A 23,269-nucleotide genomic window follows, 5' to 3' on the forward strand; every position below is an offset into this window, starting at 1 on the left:
TTGAGTTTTAGCCTTGATATCTGGAGCTACAGTAACGGTAAAATAGCAAGTTAAGAAGATGAATGGCAACATGCTAAGGATGCCACCATGCAAAGACAGCTCTTGGATCCTGGATGGCTTTGCTGAGTTTTGCATGAAATCCAATGAAAATGCCTACTTCCAGAGTTCTTAGTATTTGAGAAAAATCAGTCCAGTTGATTGAGACACTACTGAAGTCTCTTCTATAACTTTCAGATAGGTGCCTCTCTAACTTACACAATTATCTTTCTGTAAAATAGCTCAGGGCTTCTCCAAAATGTCCCCCTTTTTCCTTTCTCTCTCTCCAAATCTATATTCTATCAGAGCTCTCAAACACAGTACATACACAGTAAGTCATGGCACCCAAATTGCTCATCACTCTCTGAATTCTCTCTGTGGTCCACCCTGGGTCTTTGTGAATGGTTCCTCCTCTATTAGCAGTCTTTTGACATCCTTGTTTTTCCTTATCAAAAGCTATGTTGGCATAAGCATATCCCATGACTCAGAAAATCCACTCCTAGGACTGTTCCCGAGAGAAATGTGTAGGTGCATTCACAAAGAGGCAGGTAGAAGACCGTTCATAGCAGCAGTATCTGTGGTGCCCACAAACTGAAGACAACCCAAATGACCACCAAGGGTAGAGTGGATAATGAATGTGCGCTAGATTTACAGCAGCAGAAATGAGCAAATCACAACTACAGCTGCGTGCAAGAATACAGATAGATCTTGCAAACACAATATTGGACCAAGCAGCTGGACATAAAAGAATACACACTGTGTCACTTCGTTTAAAGTCTTAAACAGGCAAACTAATCTACAGTGTCAGAGCAAGAGAATTGCTGCTCTTGGGGGAGGTAGTGACTGGATGGAGGCACAAGAAGAGCTACCCAGGGGCTGGCAATGTTCTGTTTCTAATCTCCACGGTGTTTACATGGGTGTGCTTTCTTAGTGAAATTATACCAAACTACAAATATTCGTGCACTTCTCTATATCTAGAACGTAAGTAAAAAGATTTCCAAAACAAAGTTTAGGCATGCAAAAAAAATCATTAACATAACTGCATTTCTCCCATAATCCTTTCTCTGGTTTCTTCTTCTTTGAAATTTAATGTCCTTCTTATTCCTCCATAGAATGTTAACACCTTATAACATATATCCCAGGCCGCTTACTATTACAGTGTTTGTATACATAAGGCCCCCTTCCCCACAAGACTGTGGGCTCCCTGATGGCCAGGATCGCATCTCTGTCATCTCACACGATAATGCACAAATTAGGTCAGGACACGTCTCTGAATGAAGTTTTCATTCAAAAATGGCTTCCTTTGAAGTAGAATGTACATCAGTTGTTGGTATGTGGTGTCTGTTTCCAGATTTTCATAATCTATTAATATGAACATTTGAAATTCTGAAGGCAGGTTTAGTGTTCTTTAAGATTTGCTGGATTAAAAATGCAACACCTTCACTTGTAAACCTTCCTTTGCCAGTCACTCAAACCACGGGAATTTATGCTGGCAACTTTACCTCTTGGCTCTGAAGTTTCCCCACCTGTAATATGGGGAGATAATGTTTGCCTCACAGAAATGCTGTGTGCCTCAAGAGGGTTGATATGCGTAAGTGTTCTGGAAACTCCAAAGCACTGTGCAGGCTACAGGCACTGTTCTTCATTGTCTTACAGGTGTATTCCCTGGCCTTTTCCATGTCGTGGCACACCTAGACCATTAAAATCGTTGTACCACACTTGAGTAAAATAACAAGACTCCGTGGGGCAGAAAGACAGTAAGAATGCCTACTGGTTAGAAAGCCCTACTTTAGAAAACCACAATTTATTAAAATTTAAAATTCTGGCTCAGATGGGATCAAGGCTTTTTGTCTCTCCTTCAAGCAACACAGGGTGGGGCAAAAGTAGGTTTACTGTTGTTCATATGGCAAATAATGCAGTACTTAGGAAATGTAATAATACAGGAATGAACTGTGTTTTATGTACTCACAACTGTAAACCTACTTTTGTCCCACCCTCTTTGGGTGTCTCCACTGGTAAAATGAGCTCAAGCAAGTAAAGCAGATCTATGAGACAGGCCAAAAGCATCAGCTAAAACTAGGCAGGTGTGTCATCTATCACACAAAAGCATCACACCACAGACTCCAGTGTCTAAAACGGAACTTACGTCACTGTGTTTATTCATGTTCCCGGGGACTCCCAGGTGGCACCACAGCCTTCATTTCATCTTACATCTCTAATCAGAATTGGTAAACAATGGACCAATATTTGAATGGGAAAAATACACTTATTTCACATGTTTAATCGTGTTTTCTAGTCAGAGGATACTCGCCATTAGTTAATACATGAATGCAACCTGATTCATTCATTTCCTAATAAGTTGTTTCTAAATATTTCCCTTCCTACTTTCTCCACTCCCATGGTGGGGGGGGTGGAATACACCCCATGCACATACACACAAAGGTAGGATTTAGTGTTCTTCCTCCGAAATTAGTGAGATATTAGTAGTAAAATGCAAAGGTTGGAGAGGAAGAAATGACTATCATTCATTACATTAGCAGAGAATTTGTTGAAATAGATACACTTTTGTATTTCCCAAAGCGTGGGATGCAAATGACTCTGGTGACGTCCAAACAAAACCTTGAGAAATTAGGGTTATAGTAAAAGCACTATTTTAATGTTAAAAAAGCCCAGGATGTCAAAAATAAATAAATAAATAAATAAAATATAAAATTAAAACCCCAGAAAGTTAAACATGTGCTTTTAAAGAAATAACTGCTAAATCAAGACTAAATTAATTTATTGTTAATTTAAATTAAAAAAATAATTTCAGGAACACAAAGATATAGCAAAATTATATAGGAGGTACATGAATGTCTAGAGTTTGGGAGCTACTGTTTTGGTTAATATTTGCTCCTTAGTTAATATTTGCACCTATCAGTAGGTGTGGAAAAGTCTCCTTAGTCACACTTTCCTATGAGTCAGTTCCCAAAAATTACTTTAATTCATAATAGGATTCAAAAGATAAAAAGTGATAATACTGTAATATTAAATTAATCCAGGGAAAATAGAAAATGTTCATCGTACTGGGTGATCAGAGGAGTAACTACTTCAGGATACCGCAGCAGTGTGGGGACCCAGGGTGTGCCCCTGACTGCGGTTCTCGGTCTCAGTTCTGGGACTGTGTACCTTTAAACAGATTTTCTCCTCGAATTTAGCTCATTCATCTGTAAAAGAACTAAATTTCCCCAAGGTTCCCTACAACAACATCGATCCATGAGTCAAAGTATAAAAAATTAACTCGGCATTAGGAGCACAGTTAGCTGTTTAATATGTCAAATAGACTTATTATTACTTACCATTAACCAGGTGGACCATACATTAAATTGATGCTTCTTCCACTCAATACCTACTTCTTCCAAGCTGTGTGTTTAAGGGCCTTATTATTCTACAGTGAATTTTACCCCATAAAGAAGGATCTAAAGAAGCCCCAGAGGCTGACATTTTTTTCTGTCATTTAGAAGAGATCAAGCGCACACCAGTGGCGCTGTCCTGACCACCGGGATCACCAGACAATGACAACACACACCCAGGGTTCACCTGAGGACTTGGGGGCTGAATGGCAAGTATTGGACTCCTTGCCACCTTCTACACTAAACTCAGAATCCTTCCGACTGCCTAGCACGACCAACCACTTCTCGCATCTGTGCCTCCCAGTGCTCTCCCCTGCCCCCTGTTAGAGCTCAGAATGAACTAGCTCTTTCTCACATGAAGTTTCAGACTCATCACAAAGTGCTGGAGCTAGAAAAAACAGCACAGGTCCTCTGTCCCTGCTTCATACCAGAGGTTCTCATCCTGCTGCAACGCCTGTGCCGTCACCGAGCGTCTGCTTGCACACTTACAGCAACTGAAAGCTCATCAGCAGGCAAAAGATTCATGTGTGGTCTCTGCAGTCGCAGTCGCCGCACTTCCTGTTCACCCCAGAGCCGCCTTCCAAACTCAACCTGTCGAACCAATGTCCACTTCCTTGAAATCAATAGAATGTCATATCCCACTGCAATCCTTTCTAGGCTAAAAATCTTCATGGCCTTCACCTAATCTTTAGAAGTCATGACTTCAAGTCCCGTTAATATTCTGGTTATCATCTCCCATTTTTATTATTGTGTAGTGGTATCCCTTGGGAAGCATGACACCCAAGAGCAGACCCAGTATCCTCCTTCCCACTCCCAAACATCTAGTGACTAGCATGGAGTACAATGGTACAACCTGCTCTATCCTTCTATTTCCTTTCTCATTTGTAATTTTCCCCTAATTTGGGGACACAGATTGAAACATAGCTATAGTGCAGAGAAAGGTACCAGTGAAGCTCTGGGGCTTATCTGCTTTTGAAACCACTGTAGAAAGAATTTTGGGGTCTGGGTTAATGTGTAATTTCTATAGTCTCATTATAGTCTCACTAATGATAATAAAAAGTTATACTAACTTGAGGTGGACAAAGTTAGATGCCTACATATGCATTTATATGTATATGTGTATATATATGTATATATAATGTATATATGTATACAGTTTAATCAATCAGCCTTACATTGCATCACAAATGATGGTAAGAGTATGAACAGGCATCTTTCCAAGATATTTATTTCATGTAATATGAAACCATATTTACAAAGTTTATTTGTCACAATTCATATCAACAACTATGTATTTGCTAGTCATTACTCACCATGAAATATTTTTTCACTTATTTGATCTTCATAAGTCCAGGTGAAAGTAGGGAAAGATTAACATGTTCACTTTCATATGAACATACAAAACTTGTCAAAATTCACAGAATCTATAAATTACAGAGCCAAAACTGTAACCCAAGCCTTTGAATTCCAGATTCAGTCCCCCTCCATAGTATTATCCTCCCTAAATAATCGGGTGTCTGAGCACCTAGTCTGGTTCTAAGACTCTATACATCAGGTATAAATATTAATCACTCCCTTTGACCTAATTTTCTGAACACATGGGAGCTTCATTTGGCAATCTCATGGCTATTTCTGTATATTTGTACAAGAGCAGAAAACACATGACCTATCACTTCTTCAATGGATAACTTTTTGCCTAAAATATTAATAAAAAGTGTTTCTAATCACAAATAGTAACAGCCAGACACTTCCATTAATATCCCCCAGGAAAACCACATGAGCTCCGAAAACTATTAGCAGCCTTCAGTCACAAACGCTAATAAGAGGGGAAATACAGGAAAAGAGAGAAGGAAGGAAGGAAGGAAGAAGGGAAGAAATGAAAGAAGGAAGAGAAAAAAGGGAAAGGAAAGGCCAAAGCTAAGAGATTAAACATTTATAAAAACTGAAAATTTATAGCCATGTCTTCTGCAAACTCAAGCCAATGGACTCTAACCACCATGGCCTAAAACAGACATTCCTAAATCTAGCTATACCCTCTAACCTGGCAAGGGGCTGGGGGCGGGGGGGGGGGGGCTTTTGAAAAGTATAAGCACATGGGCCCTTTCAGACACAGCCTCACTTTCCTAGGCAATCATTCTCACCAACATGTGAATATACCACAACATTTATCATAAAAACAATGCAACCATGATCCCACATTGTATCATTTCTCCACACAACTTTATTGCAAAACTCCTAGAAAGACTTCCTATGCTCATTGTATGGTACAGATAACCTCCACATTCCCCAGTGAAAGATCCATGCTCACTCTGCATTCAACTGGCATGTCATCAGCATGTGACCCAGCTGGTCATTCTTTCTTTGATAATACTTTCTCGCCATTTTCTTCACTTAACTGCTGTTCGCACAGTCTCCTGAATTTCCTCCACTAATCAAGCTATTCCTTTGGAGACTCTTGGACAGGGTTTAGCTCCTGATGGCTAAATATAAGGAGTATTTTACGATTATTCCTTATAGCTCTTCTATTCCACATCAACACTAACTCCTTATGACTAAATCTAGTTCTGGAATTTGAAATACCATCTATACACTGATGAACCACACATTTGTATCTCCGGACCTTGCCTCCTCTAACTCCAGACCTTTATCTTTCCATCCAATATCTCTATTTTATGTCAAATCTAACATATGCAAAATACAACAGTTGGGTTTATCCCCCCAAGGGAACTCTATCCATCCTTGTTTCCCAACTCAACAAAAAACATCCCTCTTCAGGTAGTTGCTCAGGTCTAGTTACCTGAGTCACCTTTGATGTCTGTCTTCCTCTCAATTAGCATATCCTGTGAACTCTACCTCAAAACATATCTCAGATCTACCTATTATGATTCTATTCCAAGCTGCTCACCAGAAATATTGTAATAATATCCTAAATAGTCTTCCTGATGTAGGCTATTTTCATTCTGCAGCCAGAGTGGTCTATTTAAATAGTAAGTGGCTTATTTTGAACACCCCTGTTCAAAACCATTCCATGACTTCCCATAACCCTCAAAATTCCAAAAAATTCCAAAGTATTTACCAAAGGCATACAGGACCATAAACAATTCCCTTCCCTACATTTTCTTCTCACTTTACTCCTACCACACAGTCTTCCTTGCTCCTCTTTGAATATGCCAAGCAGAGTCCTGCCTCAGGACCTTTGCACTCACTGTTCCTTCCAGCTTCAGCAAGGTTTCCCTCTGTTTCTTTGCCCCTTTGGTCTTTGGGGGAAAAGCCGTTCCCTCAGAGGAGACTGCACTCTCCAAAAAGCTCTCCCTTCCACTCTCTATCTCCTTAATGCATTTATGCCTCTTACCAGCATTTATTTTAGTATATAAATGCCAGTTATTTATTTATTTATTGTTTTACTTATGCACTAGAAAGTAAGCTCTTAAAAACAGACACAATTTTGTTCACCACTGAATACCCCAGCAATTAGAATAGTGCTATGGAAAGAGTAGGCCACTGATAAATGAGTGAAGAAATAAAGGAAGAAAGGAGAAAATTTAGCCTGAAATGCTTGTTCTTTTGTGGTCCCATGCTTTGGTGCAGGTTTTCCTCTTTATACAACATGACCTTCCTCATTTTCTATGCAAGTTGATTGCCTATTTATTCTTTGACATGCATCTGGGGTGACATCTTCCCCAGGAGATTTTCCAGACAAGCTTCCCTGAGTGTATACACACACACACACACACACATACACACACATCACCAGAGGGAACTTCTCTCATTTTTCTCTGCTTTTAAGATAATATTTTCCTACCTGTAGTTTAGCACCTACCTCAAAGATGTGTTTTTCTTATATCTTTGCTCTCAAGCTATACTGTAAACTCCTTGGGGCAGGAGTTAATTTATCTTTATATGCCCACTGCCAAGCACCTATAGGAATCTAGTTGTGCCTAGACTGGGTCTGATCACTAGTGCTCACACGATGCTTCCATTTCCTGCTGTCTGTGCTAAGCTGTTTTTATTAGGAGCTGTTATTCATTAAAAGGGTTACTATACCTAAAAGTAGTTTATTTGTTCTGTATACCCTGACATAGTACCTATTTTTCACTATTGACTGAGGACTAGAGCCATCCAATTCTCAATAATAGAAGTTGCATAGTCTAGATCTGGGCTGTCAAACTCATTTTCACCAGGGGCCACCCTGGCCTTGCAGTTGCCTTCAAAAGGCCAAAATAATTTTAGGACTGTATAAATGTAACTACTCTTTAACTGTTAAGGGGATGAAATTACATTTGGCCCCCTGAAGGTAACCACCAGGCTGATGTGGCCCACGGTGAAAATGAGTTTGACACCCAGATCAACACCACCCAACAACATAATCAATGACAATGATTATAAGGTCTAGATATTGGATTCCATTATCACAGCCTTCGCAATATTCTGGTTATTAGTCATCAAGGGAAGAGTTTAAACTGAAATCAACAAAATGCCCTTACCTCTGTTCTGTTGTCCCAATATAGACAGAAAAGTTTCTACATTATCAATAGAAACAGCATTCTTTATCATAACAATGCAGAACAGAAAGATTTATATGCAACAAGATGTCATATCTATTGGAAGATATATTCTAAAGAAGCAATAAATTACATGTTGCTAAAGCTTACTTTTGCCACTAACTCCCTCTTCAAGACAATGCAAAAGGGAGCTTTACTTTATCTCTGATATACTCTTGTTTCATAAATGCATCATACGTAACAATGACAATAAATGAGTTGTATCTGTATCATGCATTTTAGGCTTTGCCACATTGCACTTCCACTATTCAGACTTCAAACAACACTTCGATGGAGTAAGGATGATTATAACCACTTTATAGATGAGAATGTTGAGGCTTACAGAGGATAAGAAAGTTACCTAAGGTCATGCATGGAGTGAATGAAAGAACCAGATTCCAACCTCCATCATTAGAGTCCGAATCCCAAATACACTAAGAGTTAAAAATCCTGGATTTGAAGATCCAGCCACTTTACACAGACATGGGGTTTGAACAGCTGCCTCAAGCTAGCTGGGCTGCAGTGTCTTCATCTGCCAAATAAAAGCATGTATTCGATTCCTACAGTTAGTTGTTGCTAGCGCCCAAGTACAAGATTATGAGTCAACATCTGCAGCACTTATACTGCACACATAATATGATCGTTGGCCTCCCCTCCCTAGAAGATTATAGCACCAGTTTCATGTTTGCTTCTTACTGTCTATATTGTGATAATGACAACAAAATTCATTAGACTTGCTGAAATTTGTTTATGCTCAAAAGTTTCATGAGGTAGAGAGATTAATCAAAACAAAGCCTTAGCTCAATTTTAATGTCTGCCTTCGAAAAGCACTTCCATCTTTCTGAGAAAGCTGGCTATTCTCAGCTGCAAGGAACCTGCTAAGGAGGATCAGGTGGCTTGGAAAACCACTGACACAGATCTGAAGTCACTGGATGATCTCAGCTCCGCCTATTCTCTTTCATTTATTTTCCTCTTAAATCTCCCCAGGGGTGTGCTTCAGTCTTATGCATTCAGTATAGTTTCAGCTCAGCTAAGAATCACTCCCTCTCAGCTCAAAAGGTGAGATGACAGAGTGCACCTATTTATAATTCCCAAGAGAAGGGGAAAAAGGTGTTGCATACAATTAAAGGAAAACAGACTGGACTTCAGACCATTCTCGGTTGTCTCTGGGGACTCACAATACAATAAAACCAGACCCCCAAATCGGCAATTCTTCAGCAGTTGTGCAAATTCCTGTCACTCCAGTTCACTGTGCAACAGCCTGGGTCAAAAGACATTTGTTTCATATCGACTCACTAACCTCCCCAGCTCAGGTTACTTCTCCTTCTGCCCCATTCAATGCCCAATGGCCTCTGACAGAAATTCAACCCTGTACACAGAAGTTTTTCTCTAGTTAGCATGATGCTGGATGTGAAAAATCAGGGAGTATTAGCCAAACAAGGCTGCTCCTCCTGTTACAAATCAGCATACATGCCTAAGTGAACATGCAGATGTAAATACATACATGGCACTTCCTGTCGGACAGCATTCTACAAGCGTCACATACATTAATTCACTTTACTCCTCATCACAGTCCCCATAAGGTAGGTGCTATTGTTATTACCTTTTTGCAAAAGAGGAAATTGAGGCCCTGGGAGGGGGGTGGTTAAGGAACTTGTCCAAGACGGTCACATGCTGGCAAGCCTCACAGTCAAGTTGAACCCCGACAACCCAGCACCACAGTCCACACTCTCAGCCACTACAACAGACTACCTCACTGCAGGTGGAAGTTTCTGAACTTCAAATATTTGTATGAATAGGGATGAATTTCAAAAACATAAAGTTGAGTAAAAAATAAGATGCAGAGAGATAGTTATAGTTCAAAACCATTTATATAATTTTTATTGTTGTTCTATTACAGTTGTCCCAATTTTCCCCCGTTGCTCTCCCTGCCATTTATATAATTTTAGAAACACCCAAAACAACATTACATATGACATGTGTTAAGAATATAAACACACAGACTGGAGTGACACTTGTCAAAGTTTTTATAGATGTCACACCTCAGGAGGAAGGGACTCTGGAATATAGCTGGGGTGGCTCCAAGTGACTTTAATTTAATCAGTAAGGTTGGACTTCTTTACTTTAAAAATACCTGAAAGACATATGGCATAAAGTTAATTTGTTCATTCTGAGTCTTAAGTATATTAGTATTTATTATGTTAATAACTGGTCACTCTGTACATTATTCTTAAAAACAAACAATGGGTTGGCAAAAAAGTCTGTATAATTTTTCGATAAAATAAAAGATATATATTTATTTTCACCAATAACGATTGATTTGGATATTTTGCATTTGTCAGCTATCTCCATCATGGCATAACACTGATTGCTCTCAATTAATGTCTCACTTTGATCACTGTCAACTTCAACTGGTCTACTGACCGTGGAGCATCTTCCAGTGAGAAATCTCCAGCAAGAAACTTTGCAAGCACTGTTGACACATGTGATCAGTCGTTCCACCTTCACCATACACTGCACAAATCACTTTTGGCCTTTCAGTTGTGTGTTTACCTTTCTTGAAATAATGCAGCATAATATGCTGAAAATGTTGTATATTTTCTTCCACATTGCTACACAAAAATTCACCAATGTTGTTTTTTTTTTTAATGCACACTGGTATGAGAGCTGTCACAATCTGACAAAATTGTTTTCAATGAAGTTAAAAACAATTAATCACTACTGGAGCCACTGTATGGGAAAAAACACCCTGGCTGGTGTAGCTCAGTGGATTGAGCGCGGGCCTGCGAACCAGACGATCGAGGTTTGACTCCCAGTCAGGGCACATGCCTGGTTTGCAGGCCAGTTCCAGGCAGGGACCAGTTCCCAGCAGGGGATGCACCAGAAGCAACCATACATTGATGTTTCTCTTCCTCTCTCCTTCCCTCCCCTCTAAAGGTAAATAAATAAAATATTTTAAAAAAATAAAAAACAAATGAACATTTTGGTCAATACAATACATACATTTGATCTTCTGTTCTTTATAATGCCCTACAAATTCCAATGCCATGAATGCCCATTTCCAACTAAGGTCATGAAATCCATAATATTGCATTTGGAAAAACAGTATCACATGGTCATCCATCCAGGGCTAGTTAGCCCAAGGCAACTACCACTAAACTATCTCCAGCTGAGAGTGATGAAGATGAGTTAACAATCTACTCAACCACAACTTGAACTGAGCACATGCAATCACAGAAGCCAACAGTAATCATCAGACAAGGTAACAAAAACAAAAACATACTGCCGCTCCAAATACAGCAGTCCATTCTAGAATAATGGCAATGCTGACTAAGAATGAAACACTATAGACACCATTAATACCTTAATTGGGATTTGTTGTGTTCACATATTATCTCCCTTATCAAATAACAAGTTGTTTTAGAATCAAGTTCATGTAGGCCAGGCCCATGGCTTGGCACATGGTGGGTCTCAGTAAATACTAGTTGAATAAATATATAAATGAAGTGACATTCTGTAATTTCTTTGCTTTTCCAAAGCTAAACAAATTAAGCAATAGGATAGCCAAAGAAGCTGAACCTTAGCATTCTTTAACTAGATAGATGCCTTTTTGGAAGGGGTGAGGTGTTAGTAATTTTTGCTTACTAGGCTAGAAACTAGAATTTCCCCTTGTCATAGAATCTCCTCTGTTTTCAGAGGGACTATCTTGTCAAGCCTTTCTAATCATATAAATATAAGTCAATTCTTTATTCAATTTTGGAAGCCAAAAGGCCAAAGAAGTGACAAATAGCCTCCATTTTCCATATGTAGCAGTTTTAGAAAATGCAACACCAACTTTTCATTCTATTTCTCAACATGTTCAGGTCATCCCCATGGTGTGTGAACACAGGACTGTCACCAGGCTGGCAGAGAACATTGCTGCCTAGGATTCCGGGTCTCAATTAACCTTCTGGCTTCAGCCTTTGAGTACCCAGAACCACACGCACATCTGCTGTCTCTAGTCAATGAATTCCTTACAGAATGCTAAAATGGGTTCCGGGTAGGGGGTTATCACTGTCACTTTGAGAATGGCTTTCTAAAGACTTTAACTATGCCGCCTACCCACAAGTTCCTCAGTGCCGAGGTCAGACACTGAGCCAACGTGGCCATTCACTATTCTCAAGTTCCTCCAAGTTAAGCAAATAATTAGTGCCTTAGAGAATCATCCAGCTAGCAGCAACAACCCCTCTCCCCTCAAAAAAGAAGAGAGAGAGAGAGAATGATTTTGTGCCGCTAAGTTTTATTTAAAGACCATGCAATCGAATCCCAGCTGGCTTCACTGAAGCAACAACGTGGGCAATCAGTGACACCAACTGCAATGCTCTCATTTCTATAAACAGTAATGAGTAGAGGGGGTAGGAAGGTACTAGAAGCTTATGTATAAACAAGAAAGATTATTTCAGCAAGAGAGATTGTCTTGGCAGATTCGCTGTCTTTCTGATTGGCTCCCTATGAAATGCAAATGCTATGCAACATTTAATAGCATTAGAAATACTCCGGCATGGGATTCATAGCATTGTACAATGAAAACAGTGTGCTATAAAGGTAGCGATTTCATAAGCTAAGTTGTACAAAGGAAAGTTTCTTTGTTTTAAAATATTTCATTGAAATTGAGGGAACAGAAAGATAAGTACTCCCTGGACGTCCCTTTGTAACTCAGAGAATAGAGTTCGTACCTTCCTTAGAAGTCAATGAATTATATCTGGCCATGAATAGATGAACTCATGTTGAAGTAGATTCAGAGAAGAGGTACAATATAAATATTTAGGCAGGATATCTGAATATGAGGAATGCTAGGTAGTTTTGAATTGAGTTGTAGTTTTACTTATTTTTGTTTAAAAAAAACTGATTTTTTATACCCACATCTTATTTTAATTAAAATACATTCCAGTAAAATATCCAAAGATACTGTTTCTTTCCATTAGATGCCTTGTCGGGCTCCCTTTTGGACTCCCAAAGGCTTTCACACTCAGGGAGACTAACATATATCTTCGGCAGAATTCACCATTCCTTCACTATGCTGACCACACTATTTTAAAAAGAATTCCCCTAGAGTGATAGTTTCCCAATATAACCAATTACCCCACTACATAAAAAATGCACGCATAAATAAAATGCAATTGTTTTTATAGGATCACATGTTAAATCTAAGATTAAATAAGATACAAGGACCAGGCTGGTCCTTATTTCCACTTTTTTCAGATAATAATGCTAAATTAAAAAATTCTTAGTGATATTATTGAGGCTGCTTTAGAACTAAGTCTTCTAAGTCTCATGATCTAGCAAAAACTTATGCTGCCCAACCACATATGGAATCAATTCTGTTTGGATCTGTTACTATTTGGGAAACTGGCTTTCCATGTAAGTTGAATATATTTACTATTTTACCAGGAGGAATTGTCCTGTCTTCATTGCACGCCATACATACTTTAAAATGTTTTACATGTAGGAGAGACATTCAAGTTACAATCAACGCATAGTTAATGTAGAAAAGGAAAATTGACATCTCTATTGGCCCCCTGAAATACGTATTTTCAAACATAAAGCGTCAGCATCAACTGTGTTAGTTTAGAACATAGTGGTTTGAAATCTTTTATCACTTATAATCATGGTTAAAAATGTTTAAATAATATTCTGAATTGAACATAGGTAAAAACACAAAGATCCCATGGCTGATTTCATTTCAAAGGTATACATTCTAATATCTCACATATAGTTAAATTATCTAATTAGTTCTTTTAAAACAATTGCATTTTGCATTTGGATTGATGAATAACCAGAAGTCCAAGTTTTAGGAAGGATGAATGAAACCTATATACATTCCAGCCTTTCCAAATATAATCTTCATAGCTCCAGAAAAGAGTGAGAATAGGTAAGTAACCAAATGAATCAGACCCACCAAAATAGCATAAGAAGTTTTAAACATGAATCCTATTATAATATTGTTGAATTTTTTAACTTTAAAGTCATTTGTAATTCATGGGCCCCCCAAAAATTGTTTTAAAAACACACATTTGTTCAGACATAATAGCAGTAGCTTTCCTCTGCCCTCACACCCTCCCCCCATTTTGTAGGAGAAAACCAAGGACACAAAAAGTGGATTAGCACTTGCAAAATTACTAGAGATAATCATTTTACACGGAACTTACACCTTAAAAGAAAAAGATGGACAATGGAAAATGTTGTAAAACAAAACACTGTTTCCTAGGATTTCGCAGAAAACAATCACACTTACTGTTGTAGTTTGATATGTTTTCATTAAGTTTTTTATTGTTTTTCTCAGTATTGCTGGTCATTTAAAAAGAGCCTGCTTCTCTTCGCCTCCTTGTGCTCTTCCTGGGGGACCCGATTTGGGAAGCCCCGGGCTAAAGGGGGCTCTGCTCGAACTCCAGGGCAAAACGAACTCCTGGATGACGGCCAGGTGTCTACTTCTCAAAGAAAGCAAGAAAAATAAACGATACCTGCCTCGCCAACCACCTGTTTAGAAGTTCCCTTTCCTGCCGAACGCACCGGCGACTTCTTAGAAGAGACTCTGAGCACCTCCAAGTCGCACGCCGCCCTCGGCAGTCACAAGGAGCGAGCCGCCAGGAAGTGCGAAAGCAGGTCACTGAGAGCACCCCCCAGAAAGAGACCCGCAGGTTCCAGCTCAGGCGCTAGGTGACAGCGAAAGCATTCTATAAAGCGCTGATGACTTCAGGGATTTAAAAAGAAGGACAGAACCCGCGGCGGGGCCATTATCTCGCCCCAGTAAGTAAACGCCTTCCTTGCACCACCACCTACCCGGGCTGAATAACGAAGGGGAGGGAAGAGGAGAGGCCAGGGATGTGTTGGGGGGGGGCGGGGGGGCGCTGGGGGGGGTGTACGACTGAGGAAAGAACGTTTTCTCACCGCTTAGGCTGTTGCTGGTCCTCAGGCTCCTTCCACAGAGACACTGCAGCATATGCACTCCTTTCTTCAAAGAAAGCTCAAGAATCTTCATGGAGAAGCGCGTGTGTGGGGTTCGTCCACTCCCCGCCCACCTCCGCTAATGATCCAGCCGAAAGGCAGGGGCCAGTCCTGTACAGCCGGCTCTCGCGTCCATGGTGCGCGTGTCCCAGGTGGAGAGCAGTTTGTGCCACGACCCGACAGGATCCGGGGCGCAGAGCAGGAGCGATCCAGGCGCCCCGGCCAAGACCGGCAGAGGAGGAGGAAGTGCGGCTCCGCTGGGGCAGCCCCCCGGGGAGCCACAGGCTCGGCCACACCCCCGTGGGAGCGAACGTGACACTTTGGGACTTTTCCAAGAGGCGACTGGTCTTCGGGCTGGAGGGTGACTCGGTCAGTGCCCCCTTCCAGGTGCGGGCTCCCGGGGGTAACGAAGGCGGGGTCCCGTGTGGGCCCTGGCCTTCTGGACCCCTGGCTCAGGGCCCTACTCCTCCTTTCAGCGTGGGGCGGTGAACCCTGGGCCCCCGTGGGCTGCGTGCGTGCAGAGGGCGACTGGGCGTGGGAATGCGGCGGAAGGGAAGCGCCCGCTGGGAGGACTGGACCCCAGTGCCTGCAAAGCGTCAGATGCGACTCCAGGGAACTGGAGAGTAGGGGTGGGGAGGAAAGCATACGGAATAAAGAAAGCTCACGGTGCTCGAGTGAGTGGAAGGTGTGCCTAGGTGTGGGCCGAGCCCTGATGTGGGAGTCTGGACCCCTGGATTTTCTGATGGGGGCTCTGTGACCTTGGGTAAGTCACTTTCCCCCTCTGTATATAGGGGTGGCGGAGGGTATGGAACAGAGAATCGGTTGTTTCGTGATCATCCCTGTACCTTCCAATGTCCTGGAGAAGTTTAGCACAGGTCCAGTGGAAAGGCCAGTGCAAGGGAAAGGGAGGCCAGAAGGGGACTCCGGGCGGGCGCAGGGGAGGAGAGGCAGATGAGGAAGAAAATCAGAAAACGAGAGCACTTCCCTTTGGCTCAGTATTCTGATCAGCTCTGCCTCTGCCCCCTGACCCCAAAGATGACCGGTCAGCTTCCCATGTGGGTCTGAAGGTCTTGATTATATTCTCACCAGCAACGTCTTTGGCTTTATTTATTGACTTGTTGGTTAGTTTGTTCATTCGTTTGCTCCCAGGGGAAGCCATCAAAGCCCTTTTGGAAGGCTTATGCAGGAAACCTGCAAACAACGCTGGCAAAGGGACTGGACTCCACCCACCCTACCTGGAATCTCAGGCAAGAGGGATTGTAGAGGACTCAGCAATATAGCAAATGGTCAAAAATACAAAAACGAGATAAACAGCCTAGATTCCAATCTTCCTTTATGTGACCTTGAACAAATTATTTAACCTCTCTGTGCCTCAGTTTCCTCATCTCTAAAAAAGTTATAACATCTACCTGATAGACCCCTTGTTGAAGGTTGAGAAAACACTTGATATAAAATAACTGCTATAACAGTGTTAACAATGATCACTTAGCACACTACCTGAGGGTTTTCCATCACTTTCACTTGCCAGTGAGCGCTAGTGTCCATACTAGTGTCCACGTTTCCGCTTGGCCAGTTCAGGTATAGAGAACTCACCAGTTCCCAAGTTAGTTCATTGCACAAAACCTGTCAGAAGGTTTACACTGACACTGAGCCAAAAACTTCATGTTCGTTCCACCCGTTGTCCCACGGACACCCAGCACTAGCGGGTTAGCTCCTCCCTCCAAAGGAGTAAAAATGGTTTTCAACACCACTTCCCTTTTTCTCTTCTCTAGGCTAAGCCTTTACAGTTCCTGTGATGTTCTCTAAAAGTTTAAGTGTCTGAAAAAGAATTTCTTTCAGAAGTCACTTCCTTGTTCCTCTCAAAGGTGGTAGAAGAAAGCCAGAACATCTGGACGGCCTTCAGCCCACAGCCAGCCCTGGCTCCCACTCTTTTAGTTCCTTTCAGAATTTGGCTCCAGCCAGGTAAGATCATCAGAGATGCTTCCAAGACTCAGTGAGATACATACATACAGCCAGGCCTTTCTTCCAATCATCTGTTGGAACTGTCGTTCCCTGGAACCACCCAGGCTCTATGGGCTGCAAGGTCCTTGAAGATCTGCTAACGCTGGCGCACTGGCATCTCTGGGCAACCTGGGTCATGGCCGTCGTCTTTCCGGTCTCTTCGGGAATGAGTGAGAAACTTGGCTCATCTGGGGATTTTACCATAGAAATTCCCCATGGAGGGAGGGGCAATTAGCAAAAGAAAAACACCTAAAAATAGTCCTTTGTGCTGCAGCCCAGGCCGAGAGCTTTCCGGTAGAGTGCTCCTGCTCTGGAACCCAATGCCAGAGCTATCCGTTTACTTTGAGATACAGTAAATGCTGTTCCTTGAAACACAGCATACACATGTACACACACAATGAGGCAAGATCCTGATTACGTCAAAGGGACCAGGGCGGACAATTAGGTCCATGTGTGAATTTAAAATACACACAACATCCTGAGCATCAATTTTCATATTTATAATGAACCTCTTTGCCTACCGGCCAGAGTCAGTACAAGGATTCAGTGCGGTGAAACTCGTGAAAGTACTTTGGAGATTTTTATTAGCTTTGCCAGATAAGGTGCTATTCCCAACTTCCTGAGTTCTAAGTGCTCCTCAAGGGCTTAACATACTGGCTCTTTTATTTCATTACAGGAAGGGTTCACACGTGAACCTTCTGCCTCCCCAACAAAACTATAAACTCTTAGAAGGCAGCGCAGGAAAGGTAACTGTCACAATTCATATTCAGATGGTCTGTTGTCTTCTGTTTAAATGGCTGTTGAAGTGATTCTTGTGGTCAAGTGTATTCAGCACAAAGAAAATGAATCATCACGGTAGTTGAAAAACCAAACCAAGGGATCCCATTAACAGATTTTTTTGTAGTTACTGAACTCTCAAGTGAGTTCAGATTGAACCGAAGAAAGCATATAGCATTTTAAGGCAAATTTTTTTTCTTGGTATACATTATGGAAATTGGATCAAAGCAGATATAAAAGGGTATTTATTGATCANCTCTTTTATTTCATTACAGGAAGGGTTCACACGTGAACCTTCTGCCTCCCCAACAAAACTATAAACTCTTAGAAGGCAGCGCAGGAAAGGTAACTGTCACAATTCATATTCAGATGGTCTGTTGTCTTCTGTTTAAATGGCTGTTGAAGTGATTCTTGTGGTCAAGTGTATTCAGCACAAAGAAAATGAATCATCACGGTAGTTGAAAAACCAAACCAAGGGATCACATTAACAGATTTTTTTGTAGTTACTGAACTCTCAAGTGAGTTCAGATTGAACCAAAGAAAGCATATAGCATTTTAAGGCAATTTTTTTTCTTAGTATACATTATGGAAATTGGATCAAAGCAGATATAAAAGGGTATTATTGATCACTAGAAATTTATTACTTAAACTTATTTTTTTAAATAAAGGTTCTTACCCTTATCAGGACTTCAATGTACATGTTTGTTAAAGCAACTCCTAAAGTGACTTCCAGTTCCACAATTCGGTACCCAGATGTAGTCTTCCTGAAGCATCTGGGGCAGTACTCAGGGAGAGTACACCTGTACATCCACCACCCCATCCAAACACAAGGCAAGACAGACAGTACTAGTCAGGAGCACAATGGACGGTAGTGATGTGGCAAATAGTAGTTTAAGCAAAACTTCCCAACTTTCTGCTTTCTGTTTGTATTATTCTATAAGCCAAAATCAAAATTTTACTGGCAATTATATTTTTTAATTTTAAATTCAAGATATATTTGTATTGTAATGACCAAATTTTAAAAAATGTGTCTGTCTCTGATTGAATTATTGAGTTGCTTTGCTTTTTAAGTTAGGCATTCTTTCTGTTTTCAGTTGACCTTGGACCAGCTCTAGCAAGTGACTCACATGTATGGCTTCAGACTGAAGAAATCACTTTCTAAGAGTGATTTAAAAATCTGATACAGAATGAAAGGTGAGCTTTTTTAAACTCCTAGTGTCTAAAGTTTTCCTTTTTATAAAGAGTAATTTATTCATAGTTTGTAGGAATTAATAATTGTCTAAGGCAGTTCTGAGATTTTTAAGCGGTGACTTATCTATTTTCTGTTCATATTAAACATAGGAATCTGCTGACTCTTGGCATCAGCTGTGCAATTAATCAGTGTATTTATCTGCTTGGAAGCCCACATTGAGTCAGTAATAAGATGTTCAGAATTGTGCCAAGCCAAAAACTTTTAATGAGTATACTAATGACAAAATGTCTATCAAGTGGAGAGTAAGTTACATTTTCAAAAAGAAACGAACACAGAAACTAAAAGACCAGCATCAGTATGATAGCGCCTTTGTTCTGTGTTGTATGCACTCCACTGACTGCTGGGGTAAAACCAGGCGGGTATCTCACATCCCAGAAATACAGTCAAATCCAATTGGATAGGCACTGCCACAGACTGACTGTATCCCCCATTCGAATTCTTACACCAAATTCCTAACCCCTCAGGTAGCAGAAGTGGGGCCTTTGGGAAGCTTCTGGGTCATGAAGGGGATTCCTGCCCTTGTAAAAGAGACCCCACAGAGTTTCCTTTCTGCTTCCATCACGTGAGGACATAGCAAGAAAATGGCCATCTGTGAACCAGGAAGCCAGTCCTAAACAAATATAGGATCTTGGTGACTTGACCTTGGACTTCCCTGCCTCCAGAACTGTGAGAAATAAATGCTTGTTGCTTAAGCCACCCAGTCTATGGTATTTTTTTTATTAGAATAGCCCAAACAGAGATGGCAATAAAATCAATTTCGTTAGATAATATGACAGAAATAGCCACTGGCAGCTAAGTTTACCTTATTAATGACATAAGGTCTAATAACAACTATTTTCAAAAAAAGCAAACACCTGAGTCTTTTTAAAAATTTATATTCTTCCTCTTGTCCTTTATTATTTGTTCTTCTATTTCTTCTTCTCTAAATTTTTCACTTTGAAATAAATTTAGACTTACAGAAATGTTGCAAAATAATACAGCATTCGTGTATACTATTTACCCAGTTCCTAATGTTAACAACTTACATAGCCAGTGTACAACTATCGAAACCAGAAAATTCACAAGGTACCATGCTATTAAAATAAACTAAAAACTCACTACTTTTTTAATCCCTAATGTCCTTTTTCTGTTTCAGGATTCAACTGGAGCCTACACTGCATTTAAGTTGTCTCCCCAGTCTTCTCCAGTTTATGAGAGAGCTTCAGTCTCTAGTTGTCTTTCAGAACATTGAAATATTTATTTTTAATAAATATTGCTCAAATACTTTATTGAATGTCTTTCAATTTGGGTTTTCTGGTGTTTTCAACTGGTTAGTCAAAGGTTATTAATTTTGGCAAAAATGCCACAAAACTGATGTTTTTATCTTTAGCCTTTGACAGTGTCTAGGCAAAATAGTATTCTTCAGAATGACTCAGATTAGTTTATTTCTTCCTTTTCCTTTTCAGTGTAGTTTATTCTGTTGTAATCCAGCTATGTCCATTTATTATTACTTATATTCCATACTGGCTGGTTTTAATTAACTAAAATTAATTAACTTTATTTCTTTGTTATTTCAGTATGTAAAGCATCTGTAATGTCCTAAGAGCCTTGTATAGATTCCGTGTATGAGAGTTCCTGTTTCCCCACTGCCCCACCAATAGACTGTCTTGTCCCACTCTTTCATTTTTGTTGGTTTAATTGTAATGTCACCTTAATTTGCATGTCTCTAATTATGAGTGAGTTTGAATGTTTTTAATTTGTTTGAGAGCTTATAGCTTTTCAAAGAAGTTACCTGTTCATGTTATTTTCCCATTTTGCTACTAGGGGAAAAAAACAGCACTTTTAGAAGCCAAAGAATTTATATGTATGACCCATGGACATGAACTAAGTGGGGGAGGAATGTGGATGGAGGGGGGTGCAAGGCAGAAGGGAATAAAGTAGGGGAAATGGGACAACTGTAATAGCATAATCAATAAAATGTATTTAAGAAAATAAAATATCAGAAATTTCCACCAAGGAGGGTAGTGGAATTAAATTATATTAATTTAAACATTTTTGATATAGTTCAAAACAAGGTTATTGTCATTGGAAGAAGGGAGTAAGGTTTTAAGATAACTTTTCAGTCACTCAACTATTCATGCTTTCCATAAATATTTAGAAACTAAATCCTTGCCCTAAAACCTAGTAAAGGAAGAGAGATTTGTAAACCATAAATAAAACACAGCTTTGCAATACAGGTAGCACTTCAGAGCTCAGTGAAGGTACAGAGAAAAAACTGGGCCATTCTATCTTTTGAGGAAGAAATAGCAGCTAGAAAAAGCTCTATGTAGATTAAGGAATGTGAGCAGAACTGAAGGAGGCGTCTCTCCTTTAAATATACAATGTCCAATGCTTAACAAATGCTACCATCTTACTGCCTAGCCACAACTAATGGGCACTATATCCACCAAAGAACAAACTCCACTTCTGAAAGACCCGGTACCCAAATTCAGACTCTGTATTTACCTCCAACCCTGTCCTATATTCCATCACATCACTGTGAGACATAGGGTAGTAATTCTCATTTAACTTAAGCACTACATCTTACCTTACCAACTGAAAAAAAAAAGGCAACAAATAACGTTGTTACTTTTACAGGTGTTTTCTGGTAAAACCTTCTGACATCCAGCTAAGGTACAAGACTTTCATGCATTTTCCTCCAACCATCCCACCCCTAGACACCAATCTTCAAATAAATGACACTTCTGGGTTCGCTGCTAGAGTTGGAGGTTTTCCATTCTTCTCTAATAACTCTGTAACATTTTGTTTGGAATAAATGCAGAGCTTGTCATTTATGTTTTTTAAAAAACCTTTAAATGTGAGTTATATAAGTCAAATAGAAGGAAAATGTTTTTACCTCACCATTGCCAAGTACCAGTTGCTTTTTTGTGAGAAATATGGAGTCACTCAATCCAAGATAGTTAATACTTGTGAAATTCAGGAAAACAACTGTTGCTTATTAGTCAAAACTCACTACCAAAATATAGGCACAGTTCTGCCCTGGCCGTATGACTCAGTTGGAGCGTCAATCCAAAAGGTTGCAGGTTCGATACCCAGTCAGGGTACATATCTAGGTTTCAGGTTCGAGCCCTGGTCAGGGCATGTGCAGGAGGCAATGGATCTCTCTCTCTTTCTCCCTCTCCTCTAAAAAAAATCAATAAACATGTCCTCAGGCAAGGATTAAAAAATAAACAAACAAAAAGTAGGCAGAGTTCTAAGTGGGCATTCTCACTGCTATCACCTGAACTCTTTTCAGACCCTAAAACTCCCACTCAGGCCCTAAAATGCCACCAGCTACCTCTGGGAAATGTTCTCTGCTGCCTCCTAAGTCTACCCCAAATCATTCACACATATGGGCAAGTTCCCATAACAAACTATTGTTCCTGTACCATGGAATTAATTTTATTCTGCCTGCACATGTGTCTCTTCCCCCAAGAGATTATGAACTCCTTTACTTACAGACTGAAGCATCTATATCTTTCATTTTTCTATCTTTGTACCCGGAACTTCTAATAAATTATTTATTAAATATTGATAGAATAAAATTGATAGTAAATAAATATTTAATATTTCACATTGCTGAAGTAAAATAATACGGGGACTGTTACTATGGCTTTTTCATTTGGGGAACATTTACAACTGTGCACTGTATTAATAAACAACCCACAAAGAGTTTAGAGTGAGGACTTAAACTATGCAGGAGATATAATTCACTTTTAAACATGTGCCAACTCATAAGATTCACTCATAATCAGAGAACTATGAAATACATCAACCATAAGATTCTATTGTTTAGTTATTCAGGTTTCAAGGATAAAAGTGTTTGATAAGCCAGGGTACCAGAGAGAATGTAAAGGAAACAGTCTTGGACAGAGTACACACTGAATACACTTATGAATGGCAATTTGTCACCATCTATCAAACTTTAAAAAGCCACCTTTCCCAAATGCCTTTTCTAGACATTCACTTCCAGATACAGTTTCGTGGGGTGAGCAAGTGACAGCACACAGGTACCAGTACCGCCCTGCTGATGTGCCATCTGATGCTAATGATGCTGGCCCAGCAGTAGGGTGTGTTCTGAAACTTTAAAAATTATGAACTGTCTCTCAATATGAAAGACCTCTAAAACTCGTTATTTGAAATTTAATGACATGAATCTATAATATATACAATTTAACAAGCATGTAAAAGAATATTAAAATATGCTACAATTTGCTTGATGTAAAAAGAATGCACCTACATTTGTGTTCGTCAATTCACAGACTCTT

At 40.0% G+C, this 23,269-nt stretch overlaps 1 protein-coding gene across 3 annotated transcripts in view; it reads right to left on the minus strand.

Moving 5' to 3' along the window:
- The window catches only part of FGF12 (fibroblast growth factor 12), a 513,666-nt gene that overhangs the window by 333,498 nt on the left and 156,899 nt on the right, over positions 1-23,269 (minus strand). The window contains exon 1 of one of the 3 annotated variants that reach the window (XM_037039927.1): positions 14,897-15,361. The exons of the other annotated variants lie outside the window; for them this stretch is intronic. Within the exon in view, the coding sequence (XP_036895822.1) occupies positions 14,897-14,987 (91 nt within the window). The 5' untranslated portion in view covers positions 14,988-15,361. Of the gene's footprint in view, positions 1-14,896; positions 15,362-23,269 lie in introns of those variants that run through there. 3 annotated transcript variants of the gene reach the window in all.

Source organism: Sturnira hondurensis, unplaced genomic scaffold, assembly GCF_014824575.4.
Source record: "Sturnira hondurensis isolate 20B ecotype Veracruz unplaced genomic scaffold, ASM1482457v3 Scaffold0000396, whole genome shotgun sequence".
Lineage (NCBI taxonomy): Eukaryota > Metazoa > Chordata > Mammalia > Chiroptera > Phyllostomidae > Sturnira > Sturnira hondurensis.